The sequence below is a fragment of the Pelobates fuscus genome, chromosome 3 (genome assembly GCF_036172605.1).
Source record: "Pelobates fuscus isolate aPelFus1 chromosome 3, aPelFus1.pri, whole genome shotgun sequence".
NCBI lineage: Eukaryota > Metazoa > Chordata > Amphibia > Anura > Pelobatidae > Pelobates > Pelobates fuscus.
The window spans coordinates 424,218,662-424,240,454 of NC_086319.1; the positions used below are offsets into that span (position 1 = coordinate 424,218,662).

A 21,793-nucleotide genomic window follows, 5' to 3' on the forward strand; every position below is an offset into this window, starting at 1 on the left:
GATATTTATGTTAACCCATTGTGTACCATAATTATATCACAGGCAGAGGGGAGGATTTTGTGTGTAATTGCTGGGAGTGTTTTCTGTACTGTACGTGTGTTATTGGTTGCTCTGTAAAACCCTGTGGGCAGTACTAAGTTTGTGGATTGTGAATAAAAGAGGCTGTATGTGCCAGTATAGTCAGTTCTGCTTGACCTCAAAACGAAGTGTCGTCTCGTTATTGGGGGAATTGGATTGTATGCTGATTGCCAGGAGTGTAAGCTGATTGTATGCTTTTCCTGTTCAGCGGTTTAGAGCATTCATATGCTTGAGAGCATTCGTATGCTGCTCCGGTTCGGTGGTTGTGGTGTCTGCTGCAGTGCTTGGAGTCCTCAGGAAGCGCTAGGAGCATCCATCAACAGAGGTACCCAGTCAGGGTGCCCGTCTATCCGTTACACCGTGTGTGGCCAAAAAAGTGGTTGTTGTACCTCCATGACTGTGTGTCGTCCAGTTACTGGGGGAAGATGAGTCTCTTTGTATTTTAAATGGTTCCTGATCGGCTATAGGAAGGTTATTAGCGGAGGTAACCAGTCAGGTTTCACGTGGTCCACAACAGCTCACTCAGGTGTGTTATTCGGGTTTTGAGGCCCATCTGTTTCATCTCAACTTTTTCTCGAACGTCATGCAGATTGGGATGCTAGTTTGCCTGAATAGGTCAGCCCTCGGGGGGGATTTTATTTTCAGATGTGTGATGTGCATAAGACAATATTTCTTTTAAGATTTGTCGCTCGAAGACGGATGTTTTTGGGAAGAGTAAGTGGGTGCGTTTGGGGGAGGTCCCTGGGTTGGTCCATTTGCCATGTTGTTTTGTCTTTTTGCAACTATTGTGTGGTTTGCCCTGCGTTGCCTGGCCCTCTCCTTTTCCACGAGGATGGGAGTTTTCTCTCCTACTTTGTTTGCTCAGTTTTTTCATTTGAAGCTTGCTGCATTGGGTTTGGATGGCACTGAGTTTGGGGGGGCACTCCTTTTGTATTTGTGCTGCAACGGAGGCCTGCGTATGCCTGACCAGAATGTTCAGAGGATCATTGGGTGGGACCATTGCTTGAAATTTTTGGTGGCAGTACCACAACCAGAGTGCTCTGGAGCGCTTCCTGAAGAAGTTGAATCGGCGAGTTTTGAAATTGGCCCTGGGGGTTCTGGGCATCTTGGTTCTTCACCAGGTGTTTGAAAAGGAGGTGGCAAATTATTTTCGCCTGCATGGGGTTCCCGTCAGACTCAACCTTTTCAATCTTGCTATACATATTTTTGGTCTAAAACAGAGGGATAGTGGCGGGGGTCTTGTCCTTGTTAATCCGGTTGGGAGACGGTTTTACAGGTAGAGTCATAGTGTGGATAATGGTTGAGTCGCAACCTCTCCTGTATCTTATGGTAAACTGTAAGGTTATTAAGTTGGACGTGCCCCAATGAGCTAAAAACCGGCTGTTGGTGAGTATTAAAGGTTAAAAAATAATTTTGGTACAATGAGGGGGGAGGTGAGAGCCTTTGGGGGTGTGATCTTATTCAGCTGGTCTGTTAGATTGGCAAGGACATGTTGATTAAAGTTTAATTATACTGTAGGACACTGTGTTATTTATGCGTTAATTTATTGAAAGGTTTGTTATATTTATAGATTTATAATTAAAGCTGGATGTGCTTTGCAGTATTTATATGTTTTAGACAAACGCTGTGGCTTGTTTCCTCCAGCTTTGGTGTCTGTCCTCAGACATCCTTATTTCATCCAGTGCCCACTAGGTACATACATGTTCATTTATTGAATTTGTCATAGTGTAGGGACATCTCAAAGATGATTCAGAGAAATGGGATGCATGTGAGCTTAATGCCGAGTGTTATAGCAAAATGCTATAAATAAAAATCTGTTTTTGCTTTGTGATTATGGATTGACTGATGTGATTAAAATTATTAAAACAATTGTAGCATAGGTCTGCAACACAAAAAAAAAACAAGAGTTTACCTTCAGAGTGCAACTGGAGACTCCTGGCACCATAAATACGGCATCATACCAAAGTGGTTATGGTGCTTTGAGTGTCCCTTTAATTTTGTGACGTTTCTTGCTACAATGATGTCAACATTTTGTAAGTAAGTCAGTTGTTGCCCTCACTGTCTTCTGTTTCCTGTATTAAAGTCTGTATTTCTTTTTTTACAGAGTGTGCGTCACGCCCTAACGATGGCATCCTCAGGTAATGGTGTCTGGGCTTTATACCGGCATGCGGGAAGTGGTGCAGGTGTCGCTGTATAGAGTGTGTAGGGAGAGTTAGTAGATATGTTCCTAGTAGACACATACTCAATCGAGAGGACAAACCTTTATAATATTATGACATTGTAAGAGTTTACCAAGAAACAAACAGAGAATACGGAGTGAAAAAAAGTGAGCACGGCATTATGACAGCGTGTACGTCTTTAAATCTGCTAGAGGCAGAGTCAATTTAATACACACCAAATACTATACTTTGTGCAGAAAGATTTAGACCATGTAAATGATATAGAAAGACAGTATAGGGAACTGTTTCCTATAATATATTGTAATAGATGTTATCACAATTATATATGGTGTATACGTCTTTAAATCTGTTAGAGACAGAGAAAAGTGAGGTATATACCAGATGTTGTACTTTGTAACAAAGATACGAGCTTCATGTAATAGAAATACAGTATATGGAACTGTATTCTATGATGCACTAAGTTCCAATATCACTTTAAAATAATTAAAATAATGGAATAGATTGAGAATAATAGATGAAATTAATACAAAGTTTATTAAGCGTAATATTTATATCGAATAAAAAACTAAAAATATAAAAAATTTCAAAAATATAAGCCAGGAACGGATTGCAAGAATATTACCAGCAGTTATGCAGTTCTTAATCCAAGTTAGCTGCAGGGACCGGCTAGGATGGATGTGGATACAGTGTTGCTGAAACAGAGATCTCTAACTGTCGGCTGTGAGGTTGGCGTGATGCACGCTGCTGGCCGATCGGTCCCCAGATCTTCGGATGTTTCACTCTCGGTGGATGGAGAAATCCTTTACTGCCGGTTTCACAGTCTGCGTCCGTATCCTGCTTAGTCTGGGGCTGTCTAACGCGTTTCGTGGGTGTCAGCCCCACTTCATCAGAGACGGAATAAAGATTCAGTGTTCTACAATGGTTTAACCCCTTAAGGACCGCTGACGGTTCAGGACCGTCAGCGGTAAAACGTGCGTTTGGACCGCTGACGGTCCTGAACCGTCATAACGGTTTTGGGCTACTTACCTGATCGCCGTCGGTCCCACGGCGGCGATCAGCTCTCCTCCCGGTCCAGGGGGACTGCCTGTCTGCCCGGGCAGTCCCCCCTCGGCAGATCAGGACCCCACGGCCATGTGATCACTCGATCACATGACCGCAATAGGGGTCTGTGTATCTGCCTGCAGGGGGACTGTCTGTGCTGACAGGCAGTCTCCCTGCAAGTGAAAAATCAAAAATAAAGTGTAAAAAAAAAAATCTGTGTAAAAAAATAATAATATGTGTATATATATATATGCTATATATACATGTATTATATCTATATATACCTATATATAATATATGTGTGGCGAAACCAACTTCGCCACTGTGAACTGGAGAAGCCTGGTTGCTAGCCTCCTGCCCGCTGACTATGGCCCCTGGACATATTGCACTTTAAAGACTATATTTGGGCATGTAATAATTTATATTGCTGCTGCTGGCCCTTTAAAATCAGCGATGGACATTTTGGGACTACTGTCCCTTTAAGACTGTGAAGCATATTCTATTGTACTGCCTGTATATTGTATATGTATTTATGTATGCAGTTAACCTGGGTTATATATATATGCAGCCTTCATCTGATTGTTCGGTAGAATCACTCCATTCCTTGTATTGAGGAAACTACCGAACAACCAGACCACCCAGGACTAAGTGTGCCTCCAATTACCGTTTGCAACAATGTTGCAAACGGGTAATTGGCAATCAGTGCAGTGTGGTCTTTGTCCTCTGGGTGGCCGCCATTCAGGAAACTAACACGTGGCGGCGGCCATCTTTAACTACCGAACAGCGGTGTTTTGCCGTCGAGTGTCTGGAACTGAAATCGGACACTCGACTAGGCAAACACCGCTGAGACCTCCAGACTTCCAGGATTTCGTGGGGAAACTACCGAACGGCCCGCCGTTCGGTAGAAAGAAACGTACGAACTAGGGGATTCAAACAAACTCCCCTTAGTCTCTATAACACCAGTAATTCGTATGTTTCATTCACCTGTTTGTGACCGACCGCAGGGCCAAAATGCATGGAACTGTTTTCGGATACTTTACCCATGCGGTCGGTCAATACTTTAAAGTCCCATAACTCCCGAACCGTTTATCCGAATGGGCTGATTTTAACATATGTTGTTCCTCCAGACTAGGGCTATCTGGAGATATTGGATTTATGGATGTACCCCAAGTATTTAGGGTACATCCAAAACTTGGGTAAAACTATGTCCCTGTTAATTGTGTTAACAGATATGTTGGAGGGAGGAGATGTGTGGGTTGTACCTTAAACTGGATTGGTGTACTGTAAACCCCTCCCTTGCATGGGAGAATCTCATATAAGCCTGTGTGTGAATAAATCAGTGTTGTTGCTGTTTAACCCTGAAGCTGGAGTGTGTCTCTTTCTTGGGGGGAAAGGGGACTGTATGTCGACTGCCAGGAGTGTAAGCTGTTCATATTGCTTTTCCTGTTCGGCTGCTTCCAGGGTTCGTGTGTCTGCTGTTCGAGAGTTGGTGAATCCGTGCAGTTTGGGAGTTCGTGGAATTGGTGCTTATAGTAGCTGCTGGTCTATCTAAAGGGGATTATCGCCTAAACTGATTTTTCCCCTTTTATGCTGAAACGGTCCGTTACAATATGTATATATATCATATATATAATGTCACACTAAGTGTATTTTTATATTTATATATACGTATATAATTATAAAAATACACTTATATTTAAATTACACACGAATATATACAATAATATATATAATAACTATATATATGGTATATATATATTATTATAAAATACAAATAATATGTTAATAAAAATAAATAACAAAAAACACATACATAATTACATAAATAATTTCATAAATATACACGTAGACGTCAAATATATAAATATGTATATATATTAAAATTCTACGTGCATATTTATGTAATATTTTTACCTAATTAAGTAATTTTAATGATTGCAATTTGAGGGACCTGCCTGCCAACCCAGGCCGAAAGTCCAGATAATTTAATTTGCTAGCACTATGTTTAACCCTGTAACTTTCTATGACACCCTAAATCCTGTACATGGGGGTACTGTTTTACTCGGGAGACTTCGCTGAACACAAATATTAGTGTTTCAAAACAGTAAAACATATCACAGCGATGATATTGTCAGTGAAAGTGAAGTTTTTTGCATTTTTCACACACAAACAGCTCTTTCACTGAGGATATTATTGCTGTGATATATTTTACTGTTCTGATACACTAATATTTGTGTTCAGCGAAGTCTCCTGAGTATAACAGTACCCCACATGTAGAGGTTTTATAGTGTTTGTGAAAGTTACAGGGTCAAATATAAGGCTTGATTTTACTTTTTTTTTTTTTATTGAAATTTGTCAGATTGGTTAGGTTGCCTTTGAGAGCGTATGGTAGCCAAGGAATGAGAATTAGCCCCATGATGGCATACCATTTGCAAAAGAAGACAACCCAAGGTATTACAAATGGGGTATGTTCAGCCTTTTTTAGTAGCCACTTAGTCACAAACACCGGCCAAAGTTAGCGTTTTTTGCATTTTTAACACACAAACAAATATAAATGCTAACTTTGGCCAGTGTTTGTGACTAGGTGGCTACTAAAAAAGACTGGACATACCCCATTTTGAATACCCTGGGTTGTCTACTTTAAAAAATATGTACATGTTAGGTGTGTTTCGGGGATTTATGACAGATAATGGTGTAACAATGTCACTATTGATACATTTAAAATATATATATAGAAACAGCAATTTCCTACTTGTATTTATAGGCCTATAACTTGCAAAAAAAAAGCAATAAAGCATGTAAACACTGGGTGTTTTTAAACTCGGGACAAAATTTTGAATCTATTTAGCAGTTTTTTTCATTAGCTTTTGTAGATAAGTAAAAGATTTTTCAAGTAAAAGTCCAAAAACATGTTTTTTTTTTTATTTTTCACCATATTTTATTATTTTTTTAAATACAATATATGACATAATATAAATACTGGTATGTAAAGAAAGCCCTTCTTGTCGTGAAAAAAACAATATATAACTTGTATGGGAACCGTAAATGAGAGAGCGGAAAATTACAGCTAAACACAAACACCACAAAAGTGTTAAAACTGCTCTGGTCCTTAACGTACAAACATCGCAAAAACAGGCCGGTCCTGAAGGGGTTAAATATACATCTGGCTGATTGCAATTAAGTTACAGCATAAGGATCGTTTATGGGGATTGTGTACTGGATTGTTAGTTCTTGATGCATGAATAAAAATACATTTACATATAGATATGTCAATAAAATTACAAACACAGATTTTGGAGATTTTAAAACATACAATCTATTAAAATATGTGATGTTAAAATATGTGTACATAATTAGACATATGTATAAAAATATATAGAATAAAGAATAAAAATAGAAATATAAATAAAAATAGAGAATACGAATAAAGGTGGAAATAACAATAACAAGAGAATATAAAAAGGGGTAAAATGGTCCCAATAACGGATATCTGAAAATGATAACTATGCTATACACTGATAGTGAATAGGTTCAATTCATATGTGCACTAATTGAATAGCACAGAAAGTTAGTTATACGGCAGACATTGGAATTCGATATGAGTGATACAGAAATAGTTATATCTGGGAACACGCTGCTACATTCCTTGGGTGGCCGCCATTTCGGCAGCCGAACACGTGGCGGCGGGCATCTTAAACCCACGAACAGCGGTGTTTGGTTGTCGAGTGTCTGGAACTCAAAACGGACACTCGACTAGCCGAACACCGCTAAGACCTCCAGGACGGCAGAAAACAGCAAAAGAAACCCACGAACGGCCCGTCGTTCGGTAGGATGAATCCCACGAACTAGGGGATTCATCCGGTTACCGACTCCATTATGTCACGATTCCGGGAACCAAACACGCTAACACACACACAGAAAAGGTGCAGTACCGGACCTTAGAGTGGCCGGGCTAAGCACACACAGAATAGTCAGGAGACAAGCCGAGTAAGGGGAACCAGAAAACAGAATAACGAGAAACAAGCCGAGGTCAAAGGGTAGGAGAAAGTCACAAAGTCAGATAAACAAGCCAGAGAGTACGTAACCAGAAACACAAGTTCAGTAGCAATACTAGCAAGCAAATACCACAACAGGGCAGGGAGGAACAGGAAAGGTAAGTATTTAAATCATAAGGTTAATTCTAATTGGATAATTTCCAATCAGAATTAACAATCACACGTGGGAGATATCTAGACCTCCCACTGTGATTGAGGCACTGTGCCATTAACGCCGGGTCAGGTGGCTGACCCCGGCGTTTAATAAATTGGGCGGTCTCCCAGCGTGCAGCGTCATGCATGCTGCCGCTGGGGGACATAGAGGGAGACGCGGGCGGCATCCGAGGCTGGGAGGATGCCGCTCGCTGAGCGCACGAGGAGAAGGAGAAGGGGACCGCGGACGGCTGGAGGGTAAGTGCCACGAGCGGACTGCAGCCTTCCCTCGCAGCCGCCCGCGGGAGCCTGACACATTATGTATGGTATAGCCTGTAACGGACCGTTTCAGCATAAAAGGGGAAAAATCCGTTTAGGCGATAATCCCCTTTTCTATAGACAGGCACAGCTACTGCAGAACATCACACTCCCGATCTGGATACGAAATAACACTCCGAACTGGAACAGCTGAACAAGAAAAGCAGACATCGGCTTACACTCTTGGCAGTCAGCATACAATCCCATTCCCCCAAAGACCGAGACGACACATCGCTTTGAGGGTTAAGCAAGAACTCTAGACTGGGACACCCAGTCTGGCTTTTATTTCCAACTCACACATACAGGCCACACCCAGGGGGAGGCATAAAAGAACCAATGACATAGATGTTACCTCCCACACATCCCCTCCCCTTAGTGTGACACAATATCCCATTATGCATACAGAGTAAAATATACTTTTACACAACTTTTATAACTTTAAAACCCTGCATCACATTCACATAAAAATACATATCCACAATCAATCCATTCAGGGGAACAACATATTAAAAAATGGCATGAATCCGACCAGGGGTTCAAAAGTTACTAAAAGTATCTTTTGGGCCCTGGCTTGCAGCATGGCACAATCTGACTCAAACAGAAGTAAAACATCCCCCACAATGCATCCGAGCTTCCTCCCTTCTGCCCTGGAGATAATTGGAGAAGTAATCCAATTATCTAGGACTAGAGTCAGACTCCATTAACCACATGGTTGCAAAAAGACAGTAAAAGACATAAAATTACATACTGATACATTTAACACATAAAACACACATTTCTACATATCCCCAGTTTAACTGAACACATAAATACCTACATAATATTTAAGACAGTATTACTGTGATATGTTACAAAGTCTTAAAGGGACATTAGTCCCAAAAGTCCCAATATGTCCATCGCTGATTTTAAAGGGCCAGTAGCAGCAATATAAATTATTACATGCCCAAATATAGTGTTTATAGAGCAATATGTCCAGGGGCCGTAGTCGCAGGGCAGGAGGCTAGCAACCAGGCTTCTCCAGTTCACAGTGGCGAAGTTGGTTTCGCCACATAGCCTTTCGGGACTTTTGGGGCACGAATTGAGACCGACCGCAGGGCCAGATCTCATGGAACTATTTTCGGCTACTTTACCCATGCGGTTAGTCAAAACTTTACCTTCCTATAACTCCCGAACCCCTAGTCTGATCTGGGTGATTTTTGGATATGTTTCCCACCCAGATCAGGGCTACCAGGGGTACCATATTCAAAGGTATATCACACATATTTGGGGTACATCTAAAAAGTGGGGAAAAGTATGTGCATTATAATTGTATTAACTGTGAAGCTAAGGGGAGGAGATGTGTGGGAGGTAACGTCTATATGATTGGTGTACTGTATGATGTGAATCCCTCCCTTGCATGGGAGAATCTCATAAAAGCAGGAATGTTGCCATTATACTTCAGTTCTACTCCTGATACTGTGTGTCGACCAGTGATTGGGAAAGGTGATGGGATATTATTGTATTGTATTGCTGACTGTGCTGGATATTCTCTGGGATTTATTACTTGTTCCTGCATCCTCTTGATATATTGGTGGAGTTAAGCTGTGAGAAATTAGCTCTCCGCTACAGTCTCTCCTGATTTTGTACTGAATTGTGGACTTATAAATGATTGTTCTATACACCTACTCTTACTTCTTATTTACTCCGTAACAGCTCTTCTGTCCCTGTACCCTCCGTGCTACGTATTGCCTTTATTTTGACTTGCCTCCAGTCCCATAAAAAAAATGTCTGCTTTGCCTTAAACGTCTCTCTACACTCACTGCGGGCGGCACGGCTATCAGTGCCGCGATCGCACCACCGACCTTATGGTTAGTCATTTTATTTGTGTTTCTGGGACTGTGGGGGGTCGGCTTTCTGCTGCACGTGATCGGCGGCCATCTTGGATCTCGCGGGTGGCGCAAGATCCTTGGTGGCCATCTCTCCACTCACCTCTGCAGATCGGGAACTCACTCGATCCGCTCCTCAACTTAAAAAATCTTTCCTTCCACTGTCCCTTCAGTGAAATGGCTCAGCACATCCTGTTCTCTCCTCACATGTGTATAAGTTTACACTACATAGCAACTTGTATTAAAGGAACAGAACCACATCCTATAAAGTTAACATCTGCATTACAGTTACAGTGCCACAATCCTATGGCAATAGAGATCAACCATGCCGGATTACATTCAAGGTACAGTTCCTTCCCAAAGGATTACTAGAAACTGAGTAACGTGCAAAGTACATTTTTTTCTTAAGCTTATGACATGGCTTGACAAGTGCCGTTTCTGAACCATTCTGCCTGAGGGCATATATATGCTAGTACCCTACCCAGGGTTTTTTACATGCCTAATGTACCGAGAGTACATAGAGACGGCGGCTGTCCTCTGACGTTTTTCATGGCAGACCACCTGGGCACTGGTTTCCTTTCTCAGGTTTACCTCCACAGTAAATCAGCTCAGCTCAAACTGATCTCCACATACATACATGGCTGTCAGTTTACATTAAAGCAACAGTACCACTCCACTTGCTGGATACGATGTCCATTCTCTTGTTCTCGCTCACCTGGACTACTGCAATCCCCTTCTCAGGGGTCTTACGTGTTCCCAGATTGCACTGCTGCAATCTATAATGAATGCGGCTGCGAGGCTCATTTTCCTGTCCGCTCACACCTCCCACGCCTCCACGCTCTGTCAGTCCCTGCATTGGCTTCCAGTTAGATATAGGGCTCAATTTAAAATTCTGGTGCTTGCTTACAAGTCCCTACATAATGCTGCTCCAACCTACCTGTCCTCCTAATACACAAGAATGTCCCGTCGAGGCCCCTACGCTCTGCCAAAGACCTACGTATATCCTCAGTCTGTACTCCCACCTCTAACGCTCGCCTCAAAGATTTCTCCAGGGCTACACCTTGTAACAGATCGCCTGGCACCCCGACTGGGTACCTCCGTTAAAGGATGCTCCTAGCGTTTCCTGAGGACTCCAAGCACTCTGGCAGACACCACAATCACCGAATCAGAGAAGCATAGGAATCCTCTCTAGCATATGAATGCTGTAGACCGTTGAATAGGAACCATACGAATAGGCTTACACTCCTAGCAGTCAACTGGAACAGCATGCAATCAATCCTTCCCCCAATAATGAGACGACACTTCACTTTGAGGGTAAAACAGGAACTCTGGACTGGCACATCCAGCCTGGCTTTTATTTCCATCTCACACATACAGGCCACACCAAGGGGGAGGCATAAAAGAACCAATGACATAGATGTTACCTCCCACACATCCCCTCCCCTTAGTGTGACACATAATCCCATTATGCATACAGTTTAAAATATACTTTTACACAACTTTCATAACTTTAAAACCATACATCACATTCACATACAAATCACATATTCAGACTCAGCATACTTTAAACATAAACACTTCCAAAAATCAGGCAAATCCCTCCAGTGGATCAAAAGTTACACGGAAGTCCTTTTATGACCGACCGCAAGCACATTTTCTTGCCCAAAACAGTTCCATAGATTTGGGCTGTGCGGTCAGTCAATTTCTGGCATAAAAGTCCCATTCGAAGTGTGCCTGTACTTCGACTTTAGTCGAAGTGTCGAAGTAGAGTTGATGTTAAGGGTCGGCAGTGTTCGAAGTTAAAATGGCCGCCGCCACGTGGGCATTTGTCCGATACCGGCCACTTCGACGACTTCGGTAACTTCGACAGCTTCGACCGCTTCGACAGCTTCGACAGCTTCGACTGTGTCCGAAGTGCCATATACAAAAGTACCAATCTGTCCCCAAAGTATTTAAAGGGCTAGGGACAGTATTATACTATCCACATGCCCACAAGTAGTTCTTAAAGGGTCAGTACATTATGGTAGCAGTCCATAAGCCCCAATTCAGTCCCTTAAAGGGCAATACCTCCCAGGGACCATAATCACTGGACAGGAGGCTAGCAACCAGGCTTCTCCAGTTCTCAGTGGCGAGGTTGGTTCCGCCACACACCTCTTCTGTGGAACTCCCTTCCCTTCTCCGTAAGAATTTCACCCAGTCTCCACTCCTTCAAAAAATAATTGAAAACTCACTTCTTCAAGAATGCATATCAATTAAACTGTTAGCAGGTGTTTAAACCCATTCCCCATGACTCCTCTCCTGCAACTGTCAAAAATTACCTACTAAGCCCTCAGCGAATACGTTTCTAACAACCTGCTTCGTGCCCCTACTTTTACCCTTTGTGTCACTATACCTCCCTCCCTCTAGAATGTAAGCTAATTGAGCAGGGCTCTCCCCCTCTCTGTTCCTGTGTGTCCAACTTGTCTGGTTACAATTACATGTCTGTTAGTCCACCCATTGTACAGCACTACGGAATGTGGTGGCGCTATATGAATAAAAAATAATAATAACCCCGGCTTGGGATGGGCACTCAGTATCTGTATACCTGATATACACCTATATAACCCCAGCTTGGGATGGACACTCAGTCACTGTATACATGATATACCCCTATATAACCCCGGCTTGGGATGGACACTCAGTATCTGTATACCTGATATACCCCTATATAACCCCGGCTTGGGATGGACACTCAGTCACTGTATACCTGATATACCCCTATATAACCCCGGCTTGGGATGGACACTCAGTCACTGTATATAGGAAATACTATAAAATACTGTTTTCCTCATAGTTTTTTTTATTTCCTATTTTACAGACTCTGAGAACTGCTTATCCAAAGGTTCCATTCAGGAGCCCCCCAGTTACAATACCATCGCTCCATATGCTCCCCCTGTAACCCAACCTCCATCTGCTCCCCCTCCAGAACTGGACAGCACCCAGCTTAAAGGAGTTCCACCGGGACTGGAATATCTCCTACAAGTAATACATTCTAACTATTTATTCAGCCTCTATATGTGGAATGTACCCAACTCTAACAGGTGTACTCAGCACTTTACAGGTTACATTACAGCAGAGGGAGGTACAGTAAGCGCTGTAGGTATACAGTGTATGTATATTTTATTTATATAGCGCTAACAGGTGTACTCAGCACTTTACAGGTTACATTACAGTAGAGGGAGGTACAGTAAGTGCAGTAGGTATACAGTGTATGTATATTTTATTTATATAGCGCTAACAGGTGTACTCAGCACTTTACAGGTTACATTACAGTAGAGGGAGGTACAGTAAGTGCAGTAGGTATACAGTGTATGTATATTGTATTTATATAGCGGTAACAGGTGTACTCAGCACTTTACAGGTTACATTACAGCAGAGGGAGGTACAGTAAGTGCAGTAGGTATACAGTGTATGTATATTTTATTTATATAGCGCTAACAGGTGTACTCAGCACTTTACAGGTTACATTACAGTAGAGGGAGGTACAGTAAGTGCAGTAGGTATACAGTGTATGTATATTTTATTTATATAGCGGTAACAGGTGTACTCAGCACTTTACAGGTTACATTACAGCAGAGGGAGGTACAGTAAGTGCAGTAGGTATACAGTGTATGTATATTGTATTTATATAGCGGTAACAGGTGTACACAGCACTTTACAGGTTACATTACAGCAGAGGGAGGTACAGTAAGTGCAGAAGGTATACAGTTTATGTATATTTTATTTATATAGCGGTAACAGGTGTACTCAGCACTTTACAGGTTACATTACCATAGAGGGAGGTACAGTAAGTGCAGTAGGTATACAGTGTATGAATATTTTATTTATATAGCAGTAACAGGTGTACTCAGCACTTTACAGGTTACATTACAGTAGAGGGAGGTGCAGTAGGTATACAGTGTATGTATATTTTATTTATATAGCGCTAACAGGTGTACTCAGCACTTTACAGGTTACATTACAGCAGAGGGAGGTACAGTAAGTGCAGTAGGTATACAGTGTATGTATATTTTATTTATATAGCGCTAACAGGTGTACTCAGCACTTTACAGGTTACATTACAGTAGAGGGAGGTACAGTAAGTGCAGTAGGTATACAGTGTATGTATATTATATTTATATAGTGCTAACAGGTGTACTCAGCACTTTACAGGTTACATTACCATAGAGGGAGGTACAGTAAGTGCAGCAGGTATACAGTGTATGTATATTGTATTTATATAGCGCTAACAGGTGTACTCAGCACTTTACAGGTTACATTACAGTAGAGGGAGGTACAGTAAGTGCAGTAGGTATACAGTGTATGTATATTTTATTTATATAGCGGTAACAGGTGTACACAGCACTTTACAGGTTACATTACCATAGAGGGAGGTACAGTAAGTGCAGTAGGTATACAGTGTGTGTATATTATATTTATATAGCGCAAACAGGTGTACTCAGCACTTTACAGGTTACAATACAGTAGAGGGAGGTACAGTAAGTGCAGTAGGTATACAGTGTATGTATATTGTATTTATATAGCGCTAACAGGTGTACTCAGCGCTTTACAGGTTACATTATAGTAGAGGGAGGTACAGTAAGTGCAGTAGGTATACAGTGTATGTATATTGTATTTATATAGCGCTAACAGGTGTACTCAGCACTTTACAGGTTACATTACAGTAGAGGGAGGTACAGTAAGTGCAGTAGGTATACAGTGTATGTATATTGTATTTATATAGCGCTAACAGGAGTACTCAGTGCTTTACAGGTTACATTATAGTAGAGGGAGGTACAGTAAGTGCAGTAGGTATACAGTGTATGTATATTTTATTTATATAGCGCTAACAGGTGTACTCAGCACTTTACAGGTTACATTACAGTAGAGGGAGGTACAGTAAGTATACAGTGTATGTATATTTTATTTATATAGCGGTAACAGGTGTACTCAGCACTTTACAGGTTACATTACAGCAGAGGGAGGTACAGTAAGTGCAGTAGGTATACAGTGTATGTATATTGTATTTATATAGCGGTAACAGGTGTACACAGCACTTTACAGGTTACATTACAGCAGAGGGAGGTACAGTAAGTGCAGAAGGTATACAGTGTATGTATATTTTATTTATATAGCGGTAACAGGTGTACACAGCACTTTACAGGTTACATTACCATAGAGGGAGGTACAGTAAGTGCAGTAGGTATACAGTGTATGAATATTTTATTTATATAGCAGTAACAGGTGTATTCAGCACTTTACAGGTTACATTACAGTAGAGGGAGGTGCAGTAGGTATACAGTGTATGTATATTTTATTTATATAGCGCTAACAGGTGTACTCAGCACTTTACAGGTTACATTACAGCAGAGGGAGGTACAGTAAGTGCAGTAGGTATACAGTGTATGTATATCTTATTTATATAGCGCTAACAGGTGTACTCAGCACTTTATAGGTTACATTACAGTAGAGGGAGGTACAGTAAGTGCAGTAGGTATACAGTGTATGTATATTATATTTATATAGTGCTAACAGGTGTACTCAGCACTTTACAGGTTACATTACAGCAGAGGGAGGTACAGTAAGTGCAGTAGGTATACAGTGTATGTATATTATATTTATATAGTGCTAACAGGTGTACTCAGCACTTTACAGGTTACATTACAGTAGAGGGAGGTACAGTAAGTGCAGTAGGTATACAGTGTATGTATATTATATTTATATAGTGCTAACAGGTGTACTCAGCACTTTACAGGTTACATTACAGTAGAGGGAGGTACAGTAAGTGCAGTAGGTATACAGTGTATGTATATTATATTTATATAGCACTAACAGGTGTACTCAGCACGTTACAGGTTACATTACAGTAGAGGGAGGTACAGTAAGTGCAGTAGGTATACAGTGTATGTATATTATATTTATATAGCGCTAACAGGTGTGCTCAACACTATACAGGTTACATTACAGTAGAGGGAGGTACAGTAAGCGCTGTAGGTATACAGTGTATGTATATTATATTTATATAGCACTAACAGGTGTACTCAGCGCTTTACAGGTTACATTACAGTAGAGGGAGGTACAGTAAGTGCAGTAGGTATACAGTGTATGTATATTATATTTATATAGAGCTAACTGGTGTACTCAGCACTTTACAGGTTACATTACAGTAGAGGGAGGTACAGTAAGCGCTGTAGGTATACAGTGTATGTATATTATATTTATATAGTGCTAACAGGTGTACTCAGCACTTTGCAGGTTACATTACAGTAGAGGGAGGTACAGTAAGCGCTGTAGGTATACAGTGTATGTATATTATATTTATATAGTGCTAACAGGTGTACTCAGCACTTTACAGGTTACATTACAGTAGAGGGAGGTACAGTAAGCGCTATAGGTATACAGTGTATGTATATTATATTTATATAGCACTAACAGGTGTACTCAGCACTTTACAGGTTACATTACAGTAGAGGGAGGTACAGTAAGCGCTGTAGGTATACAGTGTATGTATATTATATTTATATAGTGCTAACAGGTGTACTCAGCACTTTGCAGGTTACATTACAGTAGAGGGAGGTACAGTAAGCGCTGTAGGTATACAGTGTATGTATATGTTATTTATATAGCGCTAACAGGTGTACTCAGCACTTTACAGGTTACATTACAGTAGAGGGAGGTACAGTAAGTGCAGTAGGTATACAGTGTATGTATATTATATTTATATAGCGCTAACAGGTGTACTCAGCACGTTACAGGTTACATTACAGTAGAGGGAGGTACAGTAAGCGCTGTAGGTATACAGTGTATGTATATTTTATTTATATAGCGCTAACAGGTGTACTCAGCACTTTACAGGTTACATTACAGTAGAGGGAGGTACAGTAAGCGCTGTAGGTATACAGTGTATGTATATTATATTTATATAGCACTAACAGGTGTACTCAGCACTTTACAGGTTACATTACAGTAGAGGGAGGTACAGTAAGCGCTGTAGGTATACAGTGTATGTATATTATATTTATATAGTGCTAACAGGTGTACTCAGCACTTTGCAGGTTACATTACAGTAGAGGGAGGTACAGTAAGCGCTGTAGGTATACAGTGTATGTATATGTTATTTATATAGCGCTAACAGGTGTACTCAGCACTTTACAGGTTACATTACAGTAGAGGGAGGTACAGTAAGTGCAGTAGGTATACAGTGTATGTATATTATATTTATATAGCGCTAACAGGTGTACTCAGCACGTTACAGGTTACATTACAGTAGAGGGAGGTACAGTAAGCGCTGTAGGTATACAGTGTATGTATATTGTATTTATATAGCACTAACAGGTGTACTCAGCACTTTGCAGGTTACATTACAGTAGAGGGAGGTATAGTAAGTGCAGTAGGTATACAGTGTATGTATATTATATTTATATAGCGCTAACAGGTGTACTCAGCACTTTACAGGTTACATTACAGTAGAGGGAGGTACAGTAAGCGCTGTAGGTATACAGTGTATGTATATTATATTTATATAGCACTAACAGGTGTACTCAGCGCTTTACAGGTTACATTACAGTAGAGGGAGGTACAGTAAGTGCAGTAGGTATACAGTGTATGTATATTATATTTATATAGAGCTAACTGGTGTACTCAGCACTTTACAGGTTACATTACAGTAGAGGGAGGTACAGTAAGTGCAGTAGGTATACAGTGTATGTATATTGTATTTATATAGCGCTAACAGGAGTACTCAGTGCTTTACAGGTTACATTATAGTAGAGGGAGGTACAGTAAGTGCAGTAGGTATACAGTGTATGTATATTTTATTTATATAGCGCTAACAGGTGTACTCAGCACTTTACAGGTTACATTACAGTAGAGGGAGGTACAGTAAGTATACAGTGTATGTATATTTTATTTATATAGCGGTAACAGGTGTACTCAGCACTTTACAGGTTACATTACAGCAGAGGGAGGTACAGTAAGTGCAGTAGGTATACAGTGTATGTATATTGTATTTATATAGCGGTAACAGGTGTACACAGCACTTTACAGGTTACATTACAGCAGAGGGAGGTACAGTAAGTGCAGAAGGTATACAGTGTATGTATATTTTATTTATATAGCGGTAACAGGTGTACACAGCACTTTACAGGTTACATTACCATAGAGGGAGGTACAGTAAGTGCAGTAGGTATACAGTGTATGAATATTTTATTTATATAGCAGTAACAGGTGTATTCAGCACTTTACAGGTTACATTACAGTAGAGGGAGGTGCAGTAGGTATACAGTGTATGTATATTTTATTTATATAGCGCTAACAGGTGTACTCAGCACTTTACAGGTTACATTACAGCAGAGGGAGGTACAGTAAGTGCAGTAGGTATACAGTGTATGTATATCTTATTTATATAGCGCTAACAGGTGTACTCAGCACTTTACAGGTTACATTACAGTAGAGGGAGGTACAGTAAGTGCAGTAGGTATACAGTGTATGTATATTATATTTATATAGTGCTAACAGGTGTACTCAGCACTTTACAGGTTACATTACAGCAGAGGGAGGTACAGTAAGTGCAGTAGGTATACAGTGTATGTATATTATATTTATATAGTGCTAACAGGTGTACTCAGCACTTTACAGGTTACATTACAGTAGAGGGAGGTACAGTAAGTGCAGTAGGTATACAGTGTATGTATATTATATTTATATAGTGCTAACAGGTGTACTCAGCACTTTACAGGTTACATTACAGTAGAGGGAGGTACAGTAAGTGCAGTAGGTATACAGTGTATGTATATTATATTTATATAGCACTAACAGGTGTACTCAGCACGTTACAGGTTACATTACAGTAGAGGGAGGTACAGTAAGTGCAGTAGGTATACAGTGTATGTATATTATATTTATATAGCGCTAACAGGTGTGCTCAACACTATACAGGTTACATTACAGTAGAGGGAGGTACAGTAAGCGCTGTAGGTATACAGTGTATGTATATTATATTTATATAGCACTAACAGGTGTACTCAGCGCTTTACAGGTTACATTACAGTAGAGGGAGGTACAGTAAGTGCAGTAGGTATACAGTGTATGTATATTATATTTATATAGAGCTAACTGGTGTACTCAGCACTTTACAGGTTACATTACAGTAGAGGGAGGTACAGTAAGCGCTGTAGGTATACAGTGTATGTATATTATATTTATATAGTGCTAACAGGTGTACTCAGCACTTTGCAGGTTACATTACAGTAGAGGGAGGTACAGTAAGCGCTGTAGGTATACAGTGTATGTATATTATATTTATATAGTGCTAACAGGTGTACTCAGCACTTTACAGGTTACATTACAGTAGAGGGAGGTACAGTAAGCGCTATAGGTATACAGTGTATGTATATTATATTTATATAGCACTAACAGGTGTACTCAGCACTTTACAGGTTACATTACAGTAGAGGGAGGTACAGTAAGCGCTGTAGGTATACAGTGTATGTATATTATATTTATATAGTGCTAACAGGTGTACTCAGCACTTTGCAGGTTACATTACAGTAGAGGGAGGTACAGTAAGCGCTGTAGGTATACAGTGTATGTATATGTTATTTATATAGCGCTAACAGGTGTACTCAGCACTTTACAGGTTACATTACAGTAGAGGGAGGTACAGTAAGTGCAGTAGGTATACAGTGTATGTATATTATATTTATATAGCGCTAACAGGTGTACTCAGCACGTTACAGGTTACATTACAGTAGAGGGAGGTACAGTAAGCGCTGTAGGTATACAGTGTATGTATATTTTATTTATATAGCGCTAACAGGTGTACTCAGCACTTTACAGGTTACATTACAGTAGAGGGAGGTACAGTAAGCGCTGTAGGTATACAGTGTATGTATATTATATTTATATAGCACTAACAGGTGTACTCAGCACTTTACAGGTTACATTACAGTAGAGGGAGGTACAGTAAGCGCTGTAGGTATACAGTGTATGTATATTATATTTATATAGTGCTAACAGGTGTACTCAGCACTTTGCAGGTTACATTACAGTAGAGGGAGGTACAGTAAGCGCTGTAGGTATACAGTGTATGTATATGTTATTTATATAGCGCTAACAGGTGTACTCAGCACTTTACAGGTTACATTACAGTAGAGGGAGGTACAGTAAGTGCAGTAGGTATACAGTGTATGTATATTATATTTATATAGCGCTAACAGGTGTACTCAGCACGTTACAGGTTACATTACAGTAGAGGGAGGTACAGTAAGCGCTGTAGGTATACAGTGTATGTATATTGTATTTATATAGCACTAACAGGTGTACTCAGCACTTTGCAGGTTACATTACAGTAGAGGGAGGTATAGTAAGTGCAGTAGGTATACAGTGTATGTATATTATATTTATATAGCGCTAACAGGTGTACTCAGCACTTTACAGGTTACATTACAGTAGAGGGAGGTACAGTAAGCGCTGTAGGTATACAGTGTATGTATATTATATTTATATAGCACTAACAGGTGTACTCAGCGCTTTACAGGTTACATTACAGTAGAGGGAGGTACAGTAAGTGCAGTAGGTATAAAGTGTATGTATATTATATTTATATAGAGCTAACTGGTGTACTCAGCACTTTACAGGTTACATTACAGTAGAGGGAGGTACAGTAAGCGCTGTAGGTATACAGTGTATGTATATTATATTTATATAGTGCTAACAGGTGTACTCAGCACTTTGCAGGTTACATTACAGTAGAGGGAGGTACAGTAAGCGCTGTAGGTATACAGTGTATGTATATTATATTTATATAGTGCTAACAGGTGTACTCAGCACTTTACAGGTTACATTACAGTAGAGGGAGGTACAGTAAGCGCTGTAGGTATACAGTGTATGTATATTATATTTATATAGCACTAACAGGTGTACTCAGCACTTTACAGGTTACATTACAGTAGAGGGAGGTACAGTAAGCGCTGTAGGTATACAGTGTATGTATATTATATTTATATAGTGCTAACAGGTGTACTCAGCACTTTGCAGGTTACATTACAGTAGAGGGAGGTACAGTAAGCGCTGTAGGTATACAGTGTATGTATATTATATTTATATAGTGCTAACAGGTGTACTCAGCACTTTGCAGGTTACATTACAGTAGAGGGAGGTACAGTAAGCGCTGTAGGTATACAGTGTATGTATATGTTATTTATATAGCGCTAACAGGTGTACTCAGCACTTTACAGGTTACATTACAGTAGAGGGAGGTACAGTAAGTGCAGTAGGTATACAGTGTATGTATATTATATTTATATAGCGCTAACAGGTGTACTCAGCACGTTACAGGTTACATTACAGTAGAGGGAGGTACAGTAAGCGCTGTAGGTATACAGTGTATGTATATTATATTTATATAGCACTAACAGGTGTACTCAGCGCTTTACAGGTTACATTACAGTAGAGGGAGGTACAGTAAGTGCAGTAGGTATACAGTGTATGTATATTATATTTATATAGAGCTAACTGGTGTACTCAGCACTTTACAGGTTACATTACAGTAGAGGGAGGTACAGTAAGCGCTGTAGGTATACAGTGTATGTATATTATATTTATATAGTGCTAACAGGTGTACTCAGCACTTTGCAGGTTACATTACAGTAGAGGGAGGTACAGTAAGCGCTGTAGGTATACAGTGTATGTATATTATATTTATATAGTGCTAACAGGTGTACTCAGCACTTTACAGGTTACATTACAGTAGAGGGAGGTACAGTAAGCGCTGTAGGTATACAGTGTATGTATATTATATTTATATAGCACTAACAGGTGTACTCAGCACTTTACAGGTTACATTACAGTAGAGGGAGGTACAGTAAGCGCTGTAGGTATACAGTGTATGTATATTATATTTATATAGTGCTAACAGGTGTACTCAGCACTTTGCAGGTTACATTACAGTAGAGGGAGGTACAGTAAGCGCTGTAGGTATACAGTGTATGTATATGTTATTTATATAGCGCTAACAGGTGTACTCAGCACTTTACAGGTTACATTACAGTCAGAGGCGGCTCTCTAATTAGGCGGTTTAGGCGGCCGCCTAAGGCCTCGCGCTGGC

General features: G+C 40.4%; 1 protein-coding gene across 1 annotated transcript in view; it reads left to right on the top strand.

Moving 5' to 3' along the window:
- LOC134601573 (phospholipid scramblase 1-like) overlaps nt 1-21,793 on the top strand; it is a 122,648-nt gene that overhangs the window by 20,393 nt on the left and 80,462 nt on the right. The window contains exons 2-3 of the mRNA XM_063446096.1: nt 2,183-2,216; nt 12,527-12,690. Of these exons, the coding sequence (XP_063302166.1) occupies nt 2,204-2,216; nt 12,527-12,690 (177 nt within the window). The 5' untranslated portion in view covers nt 2,183-2,203. The remainder of the gene's footprint in view (nt 1-2,182; nt 2,217-12,526; nt 12,691-21,793) is intronic.